A 20,652-nucleotide genomic window follows, 5' to 3' on the forward strand; every position below is an offset into this window, starting at 1 on the left:
TATATATATTAATTTTACTTATTTATTAGAAATCACACATGTAAGAAAAACCTTTGATGTAAAAATCACTTTAGATCATTTAAAGAAAAATCCATTAAAGATTGTTTAGCTTCAGATCTTTTTGTAAACACTGTTAATTATTTTTAATGGAAATTAAATTTTTTAATGAGAAAATATAAGTTATTGAAAATAAAATTAAATGAAACTTTGAAGTCCTGTTTCAAGGCCAACTCGCATAGAATAGTTGTAATCTTTCATGGTTTTTATTAATGCTTTTATTTCTTCTTTTCAATGTTAGTGAAATAACAATCGAATTCACAATTTTAAAATTAAACAATTTCTGCTGGAATTTAAGCGTATGCTAAAATCATTACCAAGACTTTAACACATTTAATTGAATTATGATTGTGTGTCGGTAATCTTTTTAAATTAATTTTACAAACGTAAAAATGAAATTAAATATTAAGGCATAAATTTTTCAATCATTTTCAATTATAAAACGCAAAATTTCAGTGAGCTGTTATATAAAGTTGGATCGTTGCCAGCTTAAATGATCATAATGAAAGATTTTATAAAGTAGAAGCAAATAGTCAACTAAGAATTCTTTTCTAGAAAAATTAAACTACTTTGCGAGCACTTAACAGTAGAATTAATAGATTTAAAACTAATATATATCTTAAGTAGGGATAGCTAGTGTAGACACTTTTTGAAATTTCATAAAAAAAATTACTAATCTTTGCTTTAAATCTTTGGTCGCGTTAAGTTTTTTTTCTTGATATACCTATTTTATTTACAAAGAAATTTGAACGGTTATCTTTATTTTGAATCAAATGTAAACTAATGTAGTAGTATTTTTTTAGAAAACTTTGTTCTTGACCACACAAGACTCTTAGAGTTTTTTGTCCGTTCAAGCTCATTATCTCTTTATTAAAGAAAAGAGATCGAAATTGACTATTAAAATACGTAATCAGCATATTCATTCCATTCATACTATCTATTAACATGATACATCTAAGATACGATGAATAAGAATTCTCTGAAGTTGTTATTTAAGCGCAACTTAAGTTACTCATTCAGTGTAAAAGCTTTGTTTTATTTGCATCTTAACAATATAATGTGCTGTTTGGCAACGAAGAATATACGAAAGTGCAAAACAGTTTTCCAAATCTGCCAAAATTTATAGTGTCCCCTTTCAATTAATTAGTTAATTAGTTACTTTCAATTAATTATTAGTCAATTATAAATTTATAGTCCCCTTTCAATTAATTGTTGCTTATTAAAAGGGGAAAAAAATGTAAAGAGCGCAAAAAAAGAAAAAAAATGGAGTCTGAACGGAAACTGAATAACTTTTGATCCAATGATCGAATCTTCACGTCCTAGGACTCAATCATTATGGTTTGAGGGGGTGACCTCAAATATGCTAATTAATTAGTGTCGACGACATTTTAAGTTACGAAATCAGACACAAAAACGCATTTTCTCTGAATTAGCATACCCTTTTTTTCCGATGGATTTGAATTCCAGACCCCAAAATTATCCGAAGTATGGAAATATGGTACCGGTAGTTTGGTGTGAAGAGCGGTACAAAATTTGGACCCATGTTGTTATTTTACTTTTTGCGTTTTTCGCCATATCTCAAGATATTTTTTTAAGAGGATCAAAAAAGTTTTACATACAATAAACGAATTTTATAACTCGTTTATCCAAAGATAATTGCATGCAAAAAATATTTTTGAATAATCTTTTATTATTTTTACTACTTTATTTATTTAATGATAGTCGAAAACATTTTGAATAGCAAAGTTTACAATTTTTTACATCATTATAAAGGATGTAATTTATTCTGCAAAATACAAAATTTGAACGAAATCCGACTAATAGTTTCTGAGAACTCGATGTTGTCCTCTACCTTATGTTTAAATTATCGATTTATTATGGTGGATTAAACTACTCTTTTTGTTCTACTGATACTTAGGGTTGTTACCCCTTCACATTTTCCCCTCTGCATGCTACCTTGGTAGTCGAATTTTAATAATTTGGAAGATAAAAACATTTCAATTTACTTTAAATGCGCTTTGATTGGTTTACAATTTCACTGAGCAAAAAGTGTAAAAGTTGACAGCTATATCCTTGGTAAACAATAAAGTGAAAGTAGTCAAAATGTTAGAATTGATGATGAATATCTTATTATGTGAACTTATTATGATAAGCTTATTATTTAAAATGCTGTTTTGTCCTCGCTGCTCAACACCCCGGAGTTTTATTCTGTTTTACATCACAGAGGACAGATAAAACAAAAATTAAAATATGACAGTATTTGGCAGTTCTTTTTTATCATATCTTCTTCGTTTATTTTCTGCAGAATTACACTTCAGGCTATTCAAGAAATAATTTAGATTAATGTAGTAAATATCTCTTGTCACATTTAATCTGACATTGCAAAGGAATAAAACATGTGAAATATAAACTTTCATTATCACAATTTTTATTGAAATGAATTGCAATGCTCAAAAACAAAATTTAGTGCACGCGTTTACAATTTTGTTCAGCAATTAAATTAAGCATAATTATATATATTATTAATCATATATATATATATATATATACGAATTCTGCGAATATTAGTTTAAATTATGAGTCTCTTTCTAGCATTGTTAATAATCAACATTGCCCCCATTACATCCTTTTAAAAGGACAGTTAGTTTTTTCAAAAAAGAAAAACGTGGTAGCATAAATGGTTTATTGGTAGGATTTATTTTTCAGAAAAAGGAAGCCCTGTCTACCATAATATGTAATAATAATTTAAATGGATCTGAAATTAGCCAAATTACCTTTTTTTAATTTTAAGTGGTAGGTAACAGAAAGAAATATCCACTTGGTAAAAACTATTATGTACTGCCGCTTTCTCAGATTGTAGTATTTTATACGTNGGGATTTTTTTTTTGTAAATTATAATTGAAAAATTATTTTTAAAATATTTTAGAAGTTTTGAGAAAATTTAGCTACCATTTTTTAATTTAATTAAATTCGTGGATCGTGAAGTTTGTATAAATTTAGATCATAGCAGTTATATGAATATTAGTTTTAAATATTGAATCTCTTTTTGACAATCAACCTGGCATGTCTTAACTCCTGGCATGTGCCCACAACGTCCTTTTAAAGGGACAGTTACTTTTTTCAAAAAAGAAAAAAAGTGGTAGCATAAATGGTTTATTGATAGGATTTATTTTTCAGAAAAAGGAAGTTCTATCTACCGTAATATAATAATAATAATAATAATTTAAATGGATCTGAAATTAGTTGGATTACTTTTTTCTAATTTAAAGTGGTAGGTAACAGAAAGAAGTATTCACTTGGTAAAAACAATTATGTACTGCCACTTTTCTCAAACTCTAGTTTTTTATACGTAGACTACTTAATGTGCCTGGGCATGAATGGATAAAATATGAGTATTATGAGTTGAAACGTTAAAATAGTTTATATTTACACTAAATTAAGAAAATATCGGTAATATTAAGCTTTAATTTTTTCAGTTTTCAATGCGATGTCCTAAAAACTGACAAAATGAGTTCCTTACGTGAAAAAAACAACATGCGAGGCTGTTTCTTTTCCGGCAAAAGAAAACATCAGCAGTAATTTATTTTCTTCCTCATTTTCAAAAGAAGTAAATTATTTGCAACTGTCACTTCTGTATTGTAACATACACATAAACTTTTGAAATTTTTTAGAAGTAAACAAAATAGCAACATCTGGTAATTCAACATAAATAAAACAAAAACATTCATTCCAAAGACTAAGTTGTCCTCTTAAATAAAACAATACCTATTATCAAAAGAGCAAAATAACTTGTTTCTGGTTAACAGCAGGTGCATCCAGTTTCGAATACAGTAAAATTTTGGAAATAAAACTGTTGTGTTAAGAACTTAAAATTACATCTTATATTGTTTATTAGAGCTTTTTTTAATTTTTATCAGGAGACCAACTTGTTTTGTGAAAGTAGTTTTTCTAGAGATTAATGTTGTTTCTTGAATTAGAAAACATCAATTTAAGTAATGTTGGCCACTACTACATATAAAAAATTCAAATATTTATTTTACAAGTCGCTTAGTTCGAATAATTTTGCTCCACAAACGGCTCCACTTACCCAGTTGAAGAGTAGAATAATTTCGTAGCTATCGTTACAGAGTTTTTTTATTATCTCATTTTAAAATCGGCGATAAACAGCTGACCCGATTCTGAGTCTACGTATGTCAATGTTTAACTCCGTAATCTTGAAATTTTGAGACCAACCAGGAAGACAAAGGAACTCCTGTAGAGCCGTGATGGCTCTGGAAATAGAGCGTTATCCTTCCAATGACGTGACCGTGTTCGAATCCCAGCGACGGCTGATCGATACGAATTCCGCATCCAGCTTGCACCGACCACAGTGCTGAAGTAAAATATCTTAAGTGATTGACGGATCATGCGTTAGAGTCCTCTTACCGTCAATCAAACCGCGGGAGGTTTTCGTGGTTTTCCTCTTCATGTAACGCAAATGAGGGTTAGTTCCATCAAAAGTCCTCCTGTAGGGCTGGGTCAAGGAGTGAGGCGGTCTGGGGCATGTGCATAACTTGGATCATTATCAGTCACATTAAAAAATTGATTATACATTTCATAATAATGCAAATGTTTTAAATTTTTAATTTCATTCAAATATGTATTACACCAGGTTCGAATCCAGCGATGACTGGTCGATACGAATCCACATCCGGCTTGAGCTGACTACAGTGCTGACGTGAAATATCCTCAGTGGTAGACGAATCATGGTTTAGATTCCCTTCGCCGTCAGGCTAACCGTGGGAAGTTCTAGAGGTCTTTCTCTCCATGCAACGCAAATGCGTGTTAGTTCCATCAAAAGTCCTCCACGCAGGCAAATATCTCCTAATACTTGATCCAGTGGTTCTCTTGTCTTTTGGAGTCGATTCAAAATTACAAGGGTACGGGATTAAACAACAGTAGTCGTAAACCCAAAAATTTGGTCAGCTGCTCAAAGATGGTTATAAAGAGAACTCCTGGATCAAACATTTTGACAAATTAACCTTTGTGAAGGACTTATTGAGGAAACTAGCCCGCCTTTTAGTTACGTGGAGAGGAAAAACCACGAAAATCTCCCACGATAAGCCGAACAGCAAGGAGATTCTAACCAATAATCCCGTTTACCACTGAGGATATTATACATCAGTACTGTGGTCTGCGCGAGTCGAGAGCCGAATTCGTATCAACCAGACATCACCGGGATTCAAACCCAGGTCACCTCATTGGAAGGCGAGTCCTCTATCCCCTGGACCCCTACGACTAATTATAAAATATTGGCAAATTTCATAAAATATAATAAAAATTTATAATTATTAAAGAAATATTATAAAAATTGATAATAATTAAAAAAATATTATGAAATATTATAAAAATTATGGAAATTTTGGTTTTTATTTCTCTATCACTTCACAAAATGGTTAGCCGAAAGTGGAGCAGTTCGCATTTCTGGTTTTACCGTTAATGTGAAAGCCTGATTGTGAGACAATGATAAACCATTGAAAATTATGAAAAATATTAGAAATTCTACGATTAAGAGTAGCGGACATTTTCTCTCTTTAACTGTCACTTCAATTTTGAAGTAATATTTGGAGAATATCAAACATAGTTATCGCAGGATCCGTACGGTCCACAGAAAACTTAGAAAGTGGCAGTAAAAGTAAAAACAAAGATATACCCTAATACATTCGTAATCATCACTACTCTTCATATTTCTAAATATTATTAAACAATCCCAATTTATATATATATTAAACAATCCCAGTTGAAAAATCATTAATTCTAAATTTTAAAATAAAAGCTAATAAAACAATATTTGATAAATAATTTTTTTATCACAATATTTTTATCTCATAATACTTTTTATAAGTGCCGAACGAATCCTATTATCGCTGGTTTTACAACGAATATCGCTTTCAGATATTCTTCCTTTAAGAGGTCAATAAGTTTTAATAATAACTAACTAATAGTTTAAATACTAAACACTCGTTAATTTTAACAAATTCTTATCACTTACAGAGCAAAAAAAAAATTGTAACCCTTGTGAATAGCTTTTTTTTTATTGATTGGATCTTCATGTGCTAAACATATATTATAATCTAGAGATTATTGAATCATTTCAAATGCAAGTTTAATTTACTGTACTAGAATGCTTAGGGATGTACTAGAATGCAAAATTATACTAGTTAATTAGTGATAAAAATTAACTACGACCAAATTATGTTATGAAAATTAATTTTATGTACAAAAATGTAACATTTGAAAGAAGGAATGAAACTAAAAATCAATGAAACCAAAAATTTAAAAAACATGAAAAAATTATAAAATGAAAGTTTTATTTTCTAGCTCATTGTATTGACACTACGTAATAGTAAGTAGAGAGTTATTCAAAATTTTTAATTAATTAAAGCAAAAGTGAATTAAACATTCGAATATAGCTTCAGCGAAGTTAATTTTATGTACAAAATTATAAAATAGGAAAAAAAGTTAAAAAAATATTGATTAAAAAGAAATACAAATTAGCAAAACTTGGGTGCTTAGAGAGCGTGCAATTTATTTTTAGTAATCACGTGTCAGGTAGAGGTTTTTTCCAAATAATAGCAATTATTTAAATTGTTTATTAAAACGTAACTTAAACACTCAATTAAATTAGCAAAACTTATTGATTAATACTACAATTAAACATTCGAATATAGTTTCAGAATGAAAAAAAATATTTAAATGATCAAAAAAAGGTGACGAAGGCTAAAGAGATTTGCAAATGAATAAAACGGGAAATGTAGAAAACGTACAAATAAAAATAAAACTCTAAAACAAAAAGTGCCATTTTTTAGCTCATTGTATTGACATAATGTATCAAGTGTATTGCAATTCAAAATAATGGTAATTATTATAATCATTAATATTAATGTATGCTTTTTTTCAACCAAGTAAATTATTCCCAGGTAACTTAATGATGTTGCCCTTGTTCAGCAATGCTTAAAATGACCACTACCTGCAACATTTATTTTACTTTCCTCAAGCAGTAGTGTAATAATCTTTGTTGATTATTTAAATGAGACACTTCTCGGGTTTTTGCTCTTTTTACATAAACTTATGCAATAGCATTCAAATTAAGCAATGCAATACATAAATTAATTCAACGTTGCTTTCGCTTGGAATACTCGGAGACTACAAAAAAAGAGAGAGAAAAAGAAAGAACTGTAAATATGTCTGCTCACGACTGTCTACAGTGCTTTGCTGAATTCAAATAATACTGTTTAACCTTGAATGATAAAATAACCTGATATTTAAATAGAAAGAAAAGAATAGCCTTTGAGAGGATCTATCCAAATGGTTTCTTTTTCTTCTTCTCTCATATACTGCCAAAGAACAGAAATGGAAACATTAGAAACTGTCAACAAAAATCTTTAATTAGTTTCGTTTTTACTCATACTTTGTTGCCGGCCTCTATTTTTTCCATGATGATTATTTAGTAAACTCTAAAATAAATAAATAAAGCAGAATAAAAGGAAATCAGGAGCATAGTGGAACAAGGTTATTTTCTTTGTGACACTTCTGAAAATATAAAGATCTTCATTTAGTCTTCTTTTATTTACACAACTTTGGTTTACTTTCCCAAGTCTTTAAGTTTCGGAGATCACAGTGGATAAAGGATCTAAGTTAATGTCTTTCTCTGGTGAGTGTTTCTGGAGAAAAAGAAAGTTTCAAAGACATTCGATTGTAAGCAGGTGGATAATGATTCTAAGCGGACGATGATTCTAAGCGAAAATCTTTGAGTAAATAGGTTTCAAAAATATTCGACAGCAAACAGATGAAGATCTCAGTGGATGAAGATTATAAGTGAAAATCTTTGTATGTTTCCAGAGTAAAAGAAAGCTTCAAGGGAATTTGACAGAAACAGGTGGCGATCTCGGGTGATAGTTCTATGTGAAAGTCTTTGAGCATTTTTTAAGTAAAAAAAATATTCAATGGCATTCGACAGCAAGCAGTCGATAGCTGGTGAAAACTTGCCTTCTGACAGAAATCAAAATGCTGAGAGTGAGAACGTTATGACGCGAATAGTTTAAAGAAGTGTTCGGGATATAGATTTCGTCAACTTGAAGATTGCAAACAAGAAATAAAGGAGGGCACAATCTTTATTTCGTATTGTCAATTTAGAAATTTTAATTAACTAAATTTAATTAAGTTAATTAACCAAAATATCTTCATTTCTCGATAAATTAAAAAAAAACTATGAGCTGAAACTTATGCCAATTTCATTTCGGCAATTTCCTACACAAATATTTAATTTACAAATATTTTTGTTTGATGGTAATTAGTTGGAGACTTTTTGTTTACTCGATCTTTTTCTACCAGTTTATAAACTTTTTTCCTGATTACCCTGATTTACTCAAAATCACTATAAAATGTCACTTAGAACTTTTATCCAATGAATTAAATTTGATTTTGGACTCCTTCTTAAAGGACTGACTTTGAACTCCTTCTTAAGCATCCAACGGAATTTAATTTTAATTAGAGATCAGGGAAGTTAGTTAGAAAAAACGAACTTCAATTCCAGCTTGTTTTCGGGAGGAGTGAAATATCCATGGCTGCCAGAATTTATTAAACGTTTTAGCATGTATTTGCGAGTAAAATATCTCCGAGTCACGTTTTCCTTATAAAATGAGCTGAAATAAAAATTAAAAGCTTTTACTATTTATGATTATTAAGCACCGTGTTTAATTTCTTTTATTTATTGGTACACATACGTATACAGGCTTGTGTGCTTGATAGGAAGAACGGCTTATAAGCCTTTGTCAGGCTGAAAAACAGATAATTAAGAGAAGAACAACTCAAAGGGTTATGACAGGATTCGAACGTTACAGATACAGATCGTTTGATAGACGATACAGCTTGACCAGGCAAACTCCTCTTCTTTTTTCTGCGTTGGAAACTGTTCTATAACTGAGTTGTTTTTAATACATTTTGTTATTCATGACTATTTTACTTCTCCCGAGAACTTCTCATTTGTGCTACAGTCTCAAAGATTTTTTAAGTGGTTTTTAAATTTTTTGTATTAATTAGAATGATTTATTTATTTATTTATTTATTTTTTATATTTTCTGTCTTGTGTTTATTAACTTGAATAATTTTTCTCCTTTTTTTCTGCCTTCCGTTTATTAATTTAAATGACTTCTTCTTCTTTTTTCAGTCTTCTGTTTATTAATTTTAACGATTTTCTTTTTTCTGAATTTTGTTAATTATTCTGAATGCTTTTTGTTCTTTTTCCCATCTCCTGCTTATTAATTTAAATCTTTATTTTTTTCTTTTTTCAGTCTTCTGTTCGAAGCAAAAGAGACAGCGTGAGTGGATACTTTCTTGCAAGTAGAAGTATGCATTGGATTCCCGTAAGTGTATATTTTATGTGTATATTTTGATATTTTGTTAAAAGGCGTAATTATTTGGAGAGCTTGTCGCTTTCGTAATTTAGCTGATCTTCCTTCTCGGACTCCCCCCTCCACTCTCTCCTTATTGTTATGAATGTATCGATAGAGTTTATGAAAAAACAATAAACACTCTTATTTTTTTAATATTCCACGAAAAAGTTGTGGTTGCGTAATCTCCTCATTTTTCACAGTTTCTAGGAGAGATAATAGGCATAATAGAGCTGTGATTGTCATAATATGCTTGTAACGAGAGAAAAAAGAATTTAAGTAAACATTTTCCTAGAATTTTTCAACGAAGAGAAAGATATCATTTTCAACGAAACACCAATAATGATATTCTATCGCTTTTAATTCTTATTTTTTTTCGTGTTTTTAACATTATTCTTTTACATTAAGTCTATTTTGTTTTTAATTTAAATATTTTTTTAAAAAGAATCTTCTTTAATGATAGATTAAAAAGCTATTACTTTCGACCATTATGATTTAAAACTCCATTTATACTTACATTTCGAAGTAGATTGCTTTCAATTGCGAACGATTTAAGGATTTATAATTTAATTTTAGTTTAATGAATCAGATATAGTAGAATTCTAACCATCACTACACGTTCGGACAATCAAAACTTATATATGAAACCTATTACTTTACAGTGATGTTTTGGGGAGGAATTTCTTTGTCAGTTTAGACATAAGTTCTGCAAAGGGAAGATTAAAGGTTTGAATCCTTTCATAGCCCTGAATGTGCCAATTCTTCAATTTGTTCATTGCTTATTAGTTTTGCTTTTTAATGCTCACACATACCTGAATGCATAACTTATGGAAATATATGTGTTAAAATAAATCTTATGAAGTGGTGGTTAAATTTTTTAAAATTAAATTCATAGATATTAGATGAGAATAAAAAAGTTTAAACAATTTTACCAGCACCTAAAACATTTCATTTCATGATTATCAGCCCCGAGTCAGAATCTCAGCGACACGCAAATTGTTAGAAAGTTCTTGCAGAAAGATTTTTCCTTTCGGGAAGTAAAAAATTTTGGTTCTGCAAACATTTTAGAAAGATTTTTCACATCCCCAGGACATAGGGAGATTCCCAACTATCCCTCCTCAATTTTAATTTTGCTCTGGCAATTTTAGCCACACCCCTCATTGATGAATGTCAAAAAAAGCCTGTAATAGATCTGAAACACATATATAGAGTTTAAATGCGTAATACGCATGCATATATCCGCCTTTCAGTCATCAGGACACAATTGAAATTTCATTAACTGATCTTGAAAGTTGCCTCGATAAAGCAAAGTTTTTTATATAAACACAAAATTTGCTATTTTTTTTCTCCTTTCCTGAATGATTATGCTTTATTCAATCCATGACATTCACCAATCCTTCCCCCCACCTCCCTTCTTTAACTCTGTTTCGTCTCTTAAAGGAATCTATGCCAAATCAGTCTCTTGACCTTTCGAGTTTAATTCGTGTCACAGACAATCTGAGCTAAAAGATGCTTTTTTTTTAAAACCTAGACTGCAAAACAATAAAATGAATATAAGGCTTTTTTTATAAGTGTAAATATATTTGTAACTGATTAGTGTGGAGACGATTTTTTTTTTAAATTAAGAATATAGAATGTTAAGCAGCTTAGCAGTTTTGTTAGGTAAATATGCCTATAGCTCTATTATGAAGACGGGTTATTTCAGAAAGTTTTAAAAGCCTACATCAGTTTTTTTTTTCGCCACAAATTATTTTTTTCTTTAAAACATTATCAATACCAGCACGTTTTACGTGTTTCATCGGTAATAATTAATTTTATATATATTCAAGTCCTGCTCGGTTTAGTTTTTCATAACATAAAGAAGAAAAGTATTAAGTTTACTAACCTATTTTATAATTTTTTTTATTCAGTAAACATATTAGCAAACGAAACATTATTAATTATAATTAATGAGGTAAAATTTATTTTAAAACTAGTCTAATAATCGTGTTTTATTAATAATATGATTTGGTTTAGAAATAGTATTTTTTTACAGATATTAGTAACTGAATGAGGAATACTGTTACTTTTCTCATTTGTATTCCGCATTTATGCTAGAGGAAATTATTACTGTTACTTTATTCATTTCATTATCATTCATATTAGGGGAAACTATTTAAAACGTTCCAAACGTTTCGTAAAGGTAATTTTAAAATCCTAGGTAACAATCCTGAGGATCTAAAAAATTTCAGATTGACAATTGTTTAATCACATTTCCCTTTTATTTATTTTTTTAAACTCGGAAATAAATTAGAATTTCGGGAAGGCTATAAAAATCAAACGATAAAGGGTACCTTACACTTATAAAAATTCGGGCCAGTGGTTATGGGGGTATTAGGGTCTATTTACTTTTAATATTTTAAATAGAAATCCAATTCATTTTCAAAAACTTATTTCGCAGCTTAAATTTGCGATCTTGAATACAAATGTCAACTGATTTTGGCTCAAAATAGTCAATTTCGGCTCAACATAATGATTGTTTTCTTTTTCAGGTCGGTGCCTCTTTATTTGCAAGCAACATTGGAAGTGGTCATTTTATCGGACTGACGGGCTCAGCTGCCAGTTCAGGAATCGGAATTGCTGGATTCGAACTCAATGTAAGTTTGGTTTGGGAATTTTACGTCAAACTAGTGCATTATATGCATTAGTTTGGAGTTCAATGCATCATAAGAGACGGTCTGGGATTCATTTTTAAATTATGATTCTGACACAACATTTGCGCAGGCGCACTCTAGACTACTGCAATTTCGATCAGAGAGATCCTCAACATGCTTCCCAATTGCCCAGCACTGCGTAGACTTTATAAGCTCTGAAACTACCTGGAACATTGAAATAGATTTTGAGCAACTGGGATTGCAAAAAGTGTATTTTGCACAGTATTTATTACGGAAATACAATCTCCTGCCCAAAACGTGATAGACGAAAATTACACCCACCACAACAAAATAGCTGCCTCAAGGTATATATGAGCGTGAGTAAGGTACTGTTCCGTAGAATGTCCCTCGCAAAATAAATAAAAAAGATCGTCTGCACTAATTAATTTGCACCCGCTAGAACGGTTAAGATCGAGTCCTAAAACGAAAAGTTGCAATTATTATACATAAGTTATTCAAGGTGGTCTGTTTTGTATTATGCTCCCTGTACAGTAAAATAAACGGGTGGCAGGTGTTTTTGTATGATTCGGAACAGCAACTTTGAATTTTTGAAGCGTTTTGGAACAATTTTATGCATTCGGAGCAGTTTGAAACTTCTACGCAATCTGGAAATTCAAAATATATTTTTTTTTTCAAATGTAGCATTAATTACGAACTATATCGAAAATATTCAGTAAGCAAAAACATTTTGGATAAAACGTTTCAGTCTACATAATAGATGTATGATGTCTGCAAAAAATTAAGGGATCCTTATACGGTAGATATAGTATTTAAAAGAGGAGAGGTAATAGAAAGGTTTCAGTTAACTGTGCAAAAACTTGTTTAAATGGATTGTTCGTTGATTCTCATGTGGTAAAATAAAACTTGTATGATATTTTTCAGAACATTTTTGTTTTTCGAAAACAAAAGTTTTGAGATAATTTTTACTCATGTACTGTTTCTTTCTGTACTTCGGTTACATGTTTCGTTTTTTTTTCTCCACAGGCTATGATGGTAGTTCTCGTGCTAGGTTGGTTTTTTGTTCCCGTGTACATGGCATCTGGGGTAAATATGTTTATTTCATTCTTTTCTATTTGATGTATTTCCATTCAAAGAATTTCTATTTTTAGAAGCTAATTAGCAATATTCTTGCCTATTTTTCAGGTTTATACAATGCCAGAATATTTACGTAAAAGGTTTGGAGGACAAAGAATTAGAATATATTTGTCAGTTTTGGCGTTACTGCTATACGTATTTACGAAAATTTCGGTATGTTCTTTTTTTTATAGTTCTATAATTAAATAAACAAAAGAATGTAATGGATATAAGAAAAAAAAGGTTTAAATTTCAGCATCATATGTAATATAAAAATGAAACGTTTCCAAAAAATACTGCTAACTCAATCATCTCATTTTTGAAATTTATCTTGAAGAAACAAGACATTCATGTTAAGCATTATAAATTAATGATAAACATAATATTTTTTCTCAGAATAAAGGAATATATATTTTATTATTTTATCTTTATGTATTAATGAATCCATATATTTTTATCATAAATTAAATGATTGTAATATTACTAAACTAAAAAAAGTAGTTAACCCTTTGACGCCGGTGTCTCTTTTATAAATTTTTCTCTGACGCTCTGCTTGCGGACAAAAATATATTTTGGTATATTTTTATTATAAAAAAATAATCTAATCGTTGCTAAAAGAAATTTATATTATCTGAATTATCATTGCACTAAAGTATAAAGTCCAACAAAATGTAATTTGACTTTTTTTTTCGTATTCTAACATTTGTCAATTAAAGAAATTTCAGTCATGAGTAACTGCTTCACTTAGATCTAAATAATTGTAAATTAATGCAAATTTTTTTAAAAAATATATTGTTTGGAAGTGAGTTGTGTTTAAAAGATTTTATCTTTATATAAAAAAAATAAAACACTGCTATTTCACGCTGTATTTCATAACCAAAAATTATTAAAACGCTAAATATAATATTTTTCACTTATTTTGATCTAAATTAAAACAAAATAATGAAAAAAGCGAACAAAATATTTTTAACAAAAATTCTACTTTAAAGAGTTAAAACAAAAACAAAAAATATCAAGTTACTCTCAGCTTATAAATACTCTATCATTTTTTTTCTTCATCAAGGTACTTTTCACATTACTTTACCAAGTTATGAGTTTTCGCAACATCGAAATAATTAATAACACGAATTTTGAAATATTAGATCAGTGTTTGAATTTATAATATTTTTGATAGTTTGAACTTAAATTACCAATGATTGAAAAATTACAAAACATATACATAGCAGTAAACATAAAGCAATAAACACAGCGTTTAACAACTGATAAGAAAGAAAATTTCATTCACTCTCTCCCTTTTCTTGGAAGGAAATGAATACAATAGTATATCATATTTATCGGAATAAAAATTTTTTCCGCGTAATTTCCTGCTTATTATCAAAAACAATATTTTTAAAAGAGGGAAACGAACGTATTTTTTATTGATTATCTATAAAAAATATGGTTTAGTGAAAATATTGATTATGAATAAAAAAATATTATTCATTTTTCAATATGTACTAAGTTCGAATGTTAAAATAAATAAAGAAAATAAAGAAACACAAAGTTTGATAGATACATGTAAGAAGTTTAATAGATACATGTAATTCCAAATTTGGTAGATAAGTATACATATTTTTCCTGAGCTAAGTTAAAAATTTTTAAAAAAAAAAATCAAAATTGGTTGTAAAAATATTTTAGAATAATTTTTTCTTATACAAAAAGCGTAATAAAAAATATTAATTATAAAAGTGTATAAAAAGATTAATCTGATATTTTTTTAATTGTACACAATGTGGAAAATATTTGTTATATAATAAATAATAACAGGCATGCCAATTTCTTAGACTCATAGATAATTTCTACATTTTTTAAATGGTAGCTAATAACCAAAAAATGAATTTTAAGATGGTAATAAATAAAATAAATTTAAAAAAATTAATAATTGATAGCAAAAGTGTAGCATTATTAGCATTTATTTATAGAGGTATAGTTTGACTTTCATAACTGTGCAACACTGTAAGACTAGGCATTAATCGTTCATTATTGCAACAGTTTCACAATTTATTATAGTAACGATTTCATTTTGAATCTTCTTAATTTGTCGGGGAGACTTTTTTTCCATTTAAAGTGGTAGCCTAATGTATGTTTTAATTTTGTTTAATAAAGTTTATTTATAATGATTTTAACCGCCACTACGTACGATTAATTTTTAAAATGTATAAAAGACATAACAACATTATTTAACAGCATTATCGGGAGTGAATTGGAAATAATTATCAGTTACAATTGTTGAAAATTGTGATATTTCTCCCACTATAATAATTCCTTATTTTAAAAATGCAAAAAAATTACAGTTATACAGAGATTTCATACAGATATGTTTTTTTCTCTTTTTTTAAGAAAATAAATACTAGTTGGAGGTCCAAAATTTAGTAAATGGTTAAGTTAGTCTTATTTCCGTTTTCAGTATTAAATTCTTTCAAGACCAGTGAGAACTCTATACAAAATATGCATAGTTGGTATTTTTGTGCTTTTTTAGTATGATTGGCTTTATTATTAATAATACTTATATCATCGCAACATATAAATAATTGCAGAGTGCGGCAAAAGTATCAAACAAGCAATTTTTAATGTATTTTTCAAAAAAGATAAATAGACTAACAACATATAACAAATAAATAAACTAACCACATATAACAAATAAATAAATTTAATAGGAGTAGAATTTTACTAATAAATTCAATTGGCTTCAAAAAGGCTGCCTTTTGCAACGATAATGAAGCGCAAACGCTTAGTAAAATATCCAACAATGGACATCAAGTCTTCTACCTTTTATCTATCCCATTCCATCCTAAGTGATTGCTTCAGAGAGTTTACACAATTATGTGGTTCAGTGCAGATCCTAGATTCCAAAATAAACCATACCATTCATCGGATTGAGATCTGGGGAGTAGGGTGACCATTCTTCAGAAAATATCATATCCAGAAAATGCACTTTGCGCCCTTCTTACTTCTTCACCTTGTGAGCTGGTTCTTGGTCTTGTTGAAACATCTAGTTTGTCTTGGGATCAATTGCTGAAAATTTAAATAATTGTTTATGACTCTGCTCCGCTGCAAAAAGCAGCCTCTTTCAGGCCAGTTGAATTTATTTATTTAAAAAAAGTCTCCTCCTTATTATTTGTTATATTTTGTTAAATTATTTATTGAAATTAACTAATTCATATAATTAATTAATTAATTCATTCATTCATTTAATTAAAATTACATTAAAAATTGCTTGTAGGGGTTTTGTGAGGGACCTGCCTCCTTAAAGTATCATCACGTGATGCTTTAAAGAACTGTCTAAATCTAAATAAATTCTGCCTGATAATTTTTTTTTTACTATTAAAGGAAAACATTTTTCGCAGAAAGCATATATATTGGTTAAGCATATATATTTAAACAAGGAAAAAAAAACGCTCGTTGAAGAAAAACGTATCTAAAAAATCCTTGCCCCCGAAAGAGAAAAGAATAGCTTTCGGTAAACGGTGGTTTTGGAATTCAATTAAATCCATTAAATGTAGAGATCACATTGCTATCAAACAAAGAACAAACAGAAAAAGTAAAAGTTTAAGAACACAAATAGTCAACAATACGAAGCTAACGTATAGTACAGAATCAAGCTAAATACTTCAAAGAAACCCCAGTAAAGCAAAAAAGTGAAAACGCAGCAGGCATCTTTCTTCAATCCATAAGTTTCCCAGCACTCCAATATAGTTTGAAGATAAATTTTTGTAGCTAGTCATTCTGATCTATGGTTGAATATTAATGTAAGACGGAAAAGCGGAAAAACTGGTAGTAAAACCATTCAACTTCTAGCTGGTTGTCGGGAGGAGTAAAATAAGCAAAGAAAATGCTTGTTATTCATGTGTTTAATATTTCTTTCAGGCAGATCTGTATGCAGGTGCTATTTTCATTAACCAATCAATTAAGCTCGATCTCTATGGATCTGTTTTATCTCTTCTTGCCATAGCAGGCATATTCACGGTCACAGGTAAGTCTATTTTACATTGCCACATCTACCTCTAACACTTTATTTTTAGATAAGACACTTATTCCCATTAGGATTAATAATGAATTTAATCATTTCTCAAAGACCATGCTCTGTTAATATGTAGATTAAAAAGTTAACTGTAACATAATATTAGTTGACTGCAAATCTTTAGTTCATGAGATCATATCAAATTTAAAAATTTAATTTCATGGTCACGTTTGGAAATAAGCAATATTTAAAAACTGTACAGAATTGTCTTTAAACTTGCTGTTGTTGTTGTTAATTTACGTCGCACTGGAGCTGCACAGTGGGCTATTGGCGACGGTCTGGGAAACATCCCGAAGGATGATCCGAAGACATGCCATCACAATTTTGATCCTCTGCGGAAGGGATGGCACCCCCGCTTCGGTAGCCCGACGACCTGCGCGCGAAGTCGAGCACTTTACGGTAGCACAGTTTAACGAGGACCATTACCGCACACCCTCGGTCCCTACGCAGACTGATCCAAGTGGTCACCTACCCGCACAGTGACCGTAGCCAGTGATGCTTGACTTCGGTGATCTGCTGGGAACCGTGTCTTAACGATCAGTCCACTGCGGGACCTTTAAACTTGCATATAAGTTCAAAATTAATGTGCAAAATTGTCAACTTCTTCAGCCCCTGTTGAGGTGGGAGATTTCTTTTTAATATTTTAAAGTGGTACTAAATTTCCCTTATTGGTTAATTTTTGATTTAATAAATTTGTGATTCATGAAAATTTTTATTAATTTTATAACCACTACATGCATACATTTTAGGTTAATAGCGTTGTGAGATTAAAATATATATGAACATTGGAACATGCGCATCACAAATTTAAATCTTTGTCATTTAGTTGCTTAAAAGAAGATGACAAGATCAATAAGTGATTAGCAATAATTTGTTTTATTACAGGTGGATTAACAGCTGTTATTTGGACGGATTTCGCACAAACTATTCTCATGGTTGTTGGAGCCCTTGCCTTGTCTATAATGAGTAAGTGTTTACCTCTACATTTTGATTCTTTAAAAAATATGTTCAATATTGGTTCACAGGATATTAAGACTTAAATATAGCATAAAAGCAAGTCAAAAGTACTCGTGAACAGTAAATATTAAACATAATAGGTTAATATTAAACATAATAGGTTAATATTAAACATGATAGGTTAATATTAAATAAATTTATAGGATGATTATAATTACATCTAATAATAATGTTGAATATGGTCTATCTAAAGTATCCGTAGCTTAATTGTAAACAAGTATTAAACAAAGCTGAATGTTTAGCATAGACGAGAGTTTCAGATAAGTTGAAAGTAGCTGCAGTTTCTTTCTGCACACCAATTGCTAATTTGAATGCGATACACTGGATCTATGTCTTACAGCTTTTGTTGATGAGAATAAAACATAATGCAAGTCAAAACTATTACTCATTTTTTTAAACATTTTTTCAGGTTTTATAAAAGTTGGCGGGTATTCCAATTTGATACAAGACTTCAAAGATGTTCCAATCAATGATACGTACTTGGGATTTGGAGTCAACAATAAGTCCTGCAGCGCTATTCCTGACAATTACATGAGTTTGTTGAGGTCCCCAAGCGATCCTGATCTGCCTATGACCGGAATGATATTCGGACTTACCATAAGCGCCATCTGGTATTGGTGTTCTGATCAAGTAAGTGTGCATTAGGTATGGTTTAATTATGCCTCTTTCCGGAATAGTATGCTATCACAGTGAATTTTAAATGAACTACACGAGGGCCTTCAACATCTGAAACTGTCACATTATCGAGATACTTTATTCCATAAATTTTTAAAATCTGGCATCGCTTTGAATATCGGTACAACGGTCTGTAGAGCGTGAGTCCACTCCTTTTCAGTGTCAACCTCTCCGGAAAACAAGCCATTCAGGTTCACGGGAATATAAATATTTATGTTTAGATTAGATATCAATTAATTGTGATATTTCAGAACTAAAGTGATGGTCAACACTAGAATGGAGGTATCTAAGCGTAAATGCACCACCAGTTTTTTTGATAAAGTTACTTTTTTACATCACTACTTTGGAGGTTTTGTGACAGTAGCTACGATGCCAACTGCTTAGCTTAGTGCAAAAACTTTAAGAAGTGGTAAGTGGCAGATATTTAAAAACCAAAATTGTTAGATTTTTGGTCGGTTTTGGCAAAACTTGGAAAAGCTCATAACGAAAGACACAAATTGGTGTTATCGATGAATTTCTGATTCCCTTAGACAGAGAGGTGTGTAACACAACTTGAGATCAAATGATTTATGAAAACAAGAATCATACATTGAAACACGAATTTTGCTACCACTAAAAAGAATTCTCTCAGAGCGGAACAAGTTGGGATCTCTTCTGTAGGCAGCAAACCCACTACCTGCCAAGCACAATGATCTAATACAAACAGTGCTCAAATTCACGATGAATTGGATAGGGGCAGCTTCGTGGACCAGATGCGCAGCTAAGGCGCAATGCTAAGACTCTTCTGTAGGCAGGAATGCGTTTATTAGTACTTTACCATGCCTACCAACTTTTATTCTTTCCGAGGATAACTTTCCCAAGTAGAAGTGAAATACCAATTTAAATATAATTTCCTCATTTATTTAATCTGATCTGAAACGAATCATCATGAGACTATCAAACTTTTATACAAATGTTTAAACCATTAATATGTTCTGGTTGCCTATAGTGATTTTTCGTTTAGGTCATAGTTCAGAGAGCTTTATCTGCAAAAAATCTCTCACATGCCAAAGCCGGATGCATTTTGGCTGGATATTTGAAACTTCTGCCTCTATTCCTCTTGATTTTTCCTGGAATGGCTGCCAGAATTTTGTTTCCAAGTAAGTAGGCAGCCACAAACTACCTCTAGCACTCGCACGCTATTTATACTCTATTTCCTTTAGAAATTTTAATAAAACTTGAAGAAAAACATAATTATTTCTTTCTTATTTCAGAGAAAAATGCTCATGGAAACTTTTGAACATTCAACAAATTATTAATTGAATCTAACGAATTGTATATTTTAAAAGCTAAAATCTTTCTTTTTTGAAAATAAGAAACTACTGCTGCTTCATAAAATTTTCGCCCAGCTCTCTTCTTACACTTAAAACTCGAAAATTATTTGATGAAATACTATTTTAAGTGATGAATATGCTTTGGAGTAATTTGATTTTTTAGAGAAATATCCAAGCAATATTCTGATATCGGAATGTCATTAATAATGTCGTTAGTTTTTTATTTTTTTATTTTATCTCTTAGCGGAATTTTTTGTGTGCTGTTTTTGAGTTTTACGTTTGGTGATAAATATTAACAGAAGAATTATGATTTTTTTTCTTTTGCGAACATG

General features: G+C 30.0%; 1 protein-coding gene and 1 long non-coding RNA gene across 3 annotated transcripts in view; one reads left to right on the forward strand and one right to left on the reverse strand.

Annotated features, from left to right (window-relative positions):
- LOC139425029 (uncharacterized) overlaps positions 1 to 20,652 on the reverse strand; it is a 187,641-nt gene that overhangs the window by 156,201 nt on the left and 10,788 nt on the right. The gene's annotated exons all lie outside the window — the stretch shown is intronic.
- The window catches only part of LOC107454068 (sodium/glucose cotransporter 4), a 33,674-nt gene that overhangs the window by 4,897 nt on the left and 8,125 nt on the right, over positions 1 to 20,652 (forward strand). The window contains exons 2-9 of the mRNA XM_043053681.2: positions 9,390 to 9,461; positions 12,020 to 12,124; positions 13,166 to 13,225; positions 13,325 to 13,429; positions 17,162 to 17,267; positions 18,201 to 18,281; positions 18,742 to 18,962; positions 20,011 to 20,146. Coding sequence (XP_042909615.1) covers positions 9,390 to 9,461; positions 12,020 to 12,124; positions 13,166 to 13,225; positions 13,325 to 13,429; positions 17,162 to 17,267; positions 18,201 to 18,281; positions 18,742 to 18,962; positions 20,011 to 20,146 — 886 coding nt within the window. The remainder of the gene's footprint in view (positions 1 to 9,389; positions 9,462 to 12,019; positions 12,125 to 13,165; positions 13,226 to 13,324; positions 13,430 to 17,161; positions 17,268 to 18,200; positions 18,282 to 18,741; positions 18,963 to 20,010; positions 20,147 to 20,652) is intronic.

Source organism: Parasteatoda tepidariorum, chromosome 2 (genome assembly GCF_043381705.1).
Source record: "Parasteatoda tepidariorum isolate YZ-2023 chromosome 2, CAS_Ptep_4.0, whole genome shotgun sequence".
Classification (NCBI taxonomy): domain Eukaryota; kingdom Metazoa; phylum Arthropoda; class Arachnida; order Araneae; family Theridiidae; genus Parasteatoda; species Parasteatoda tepidariorum.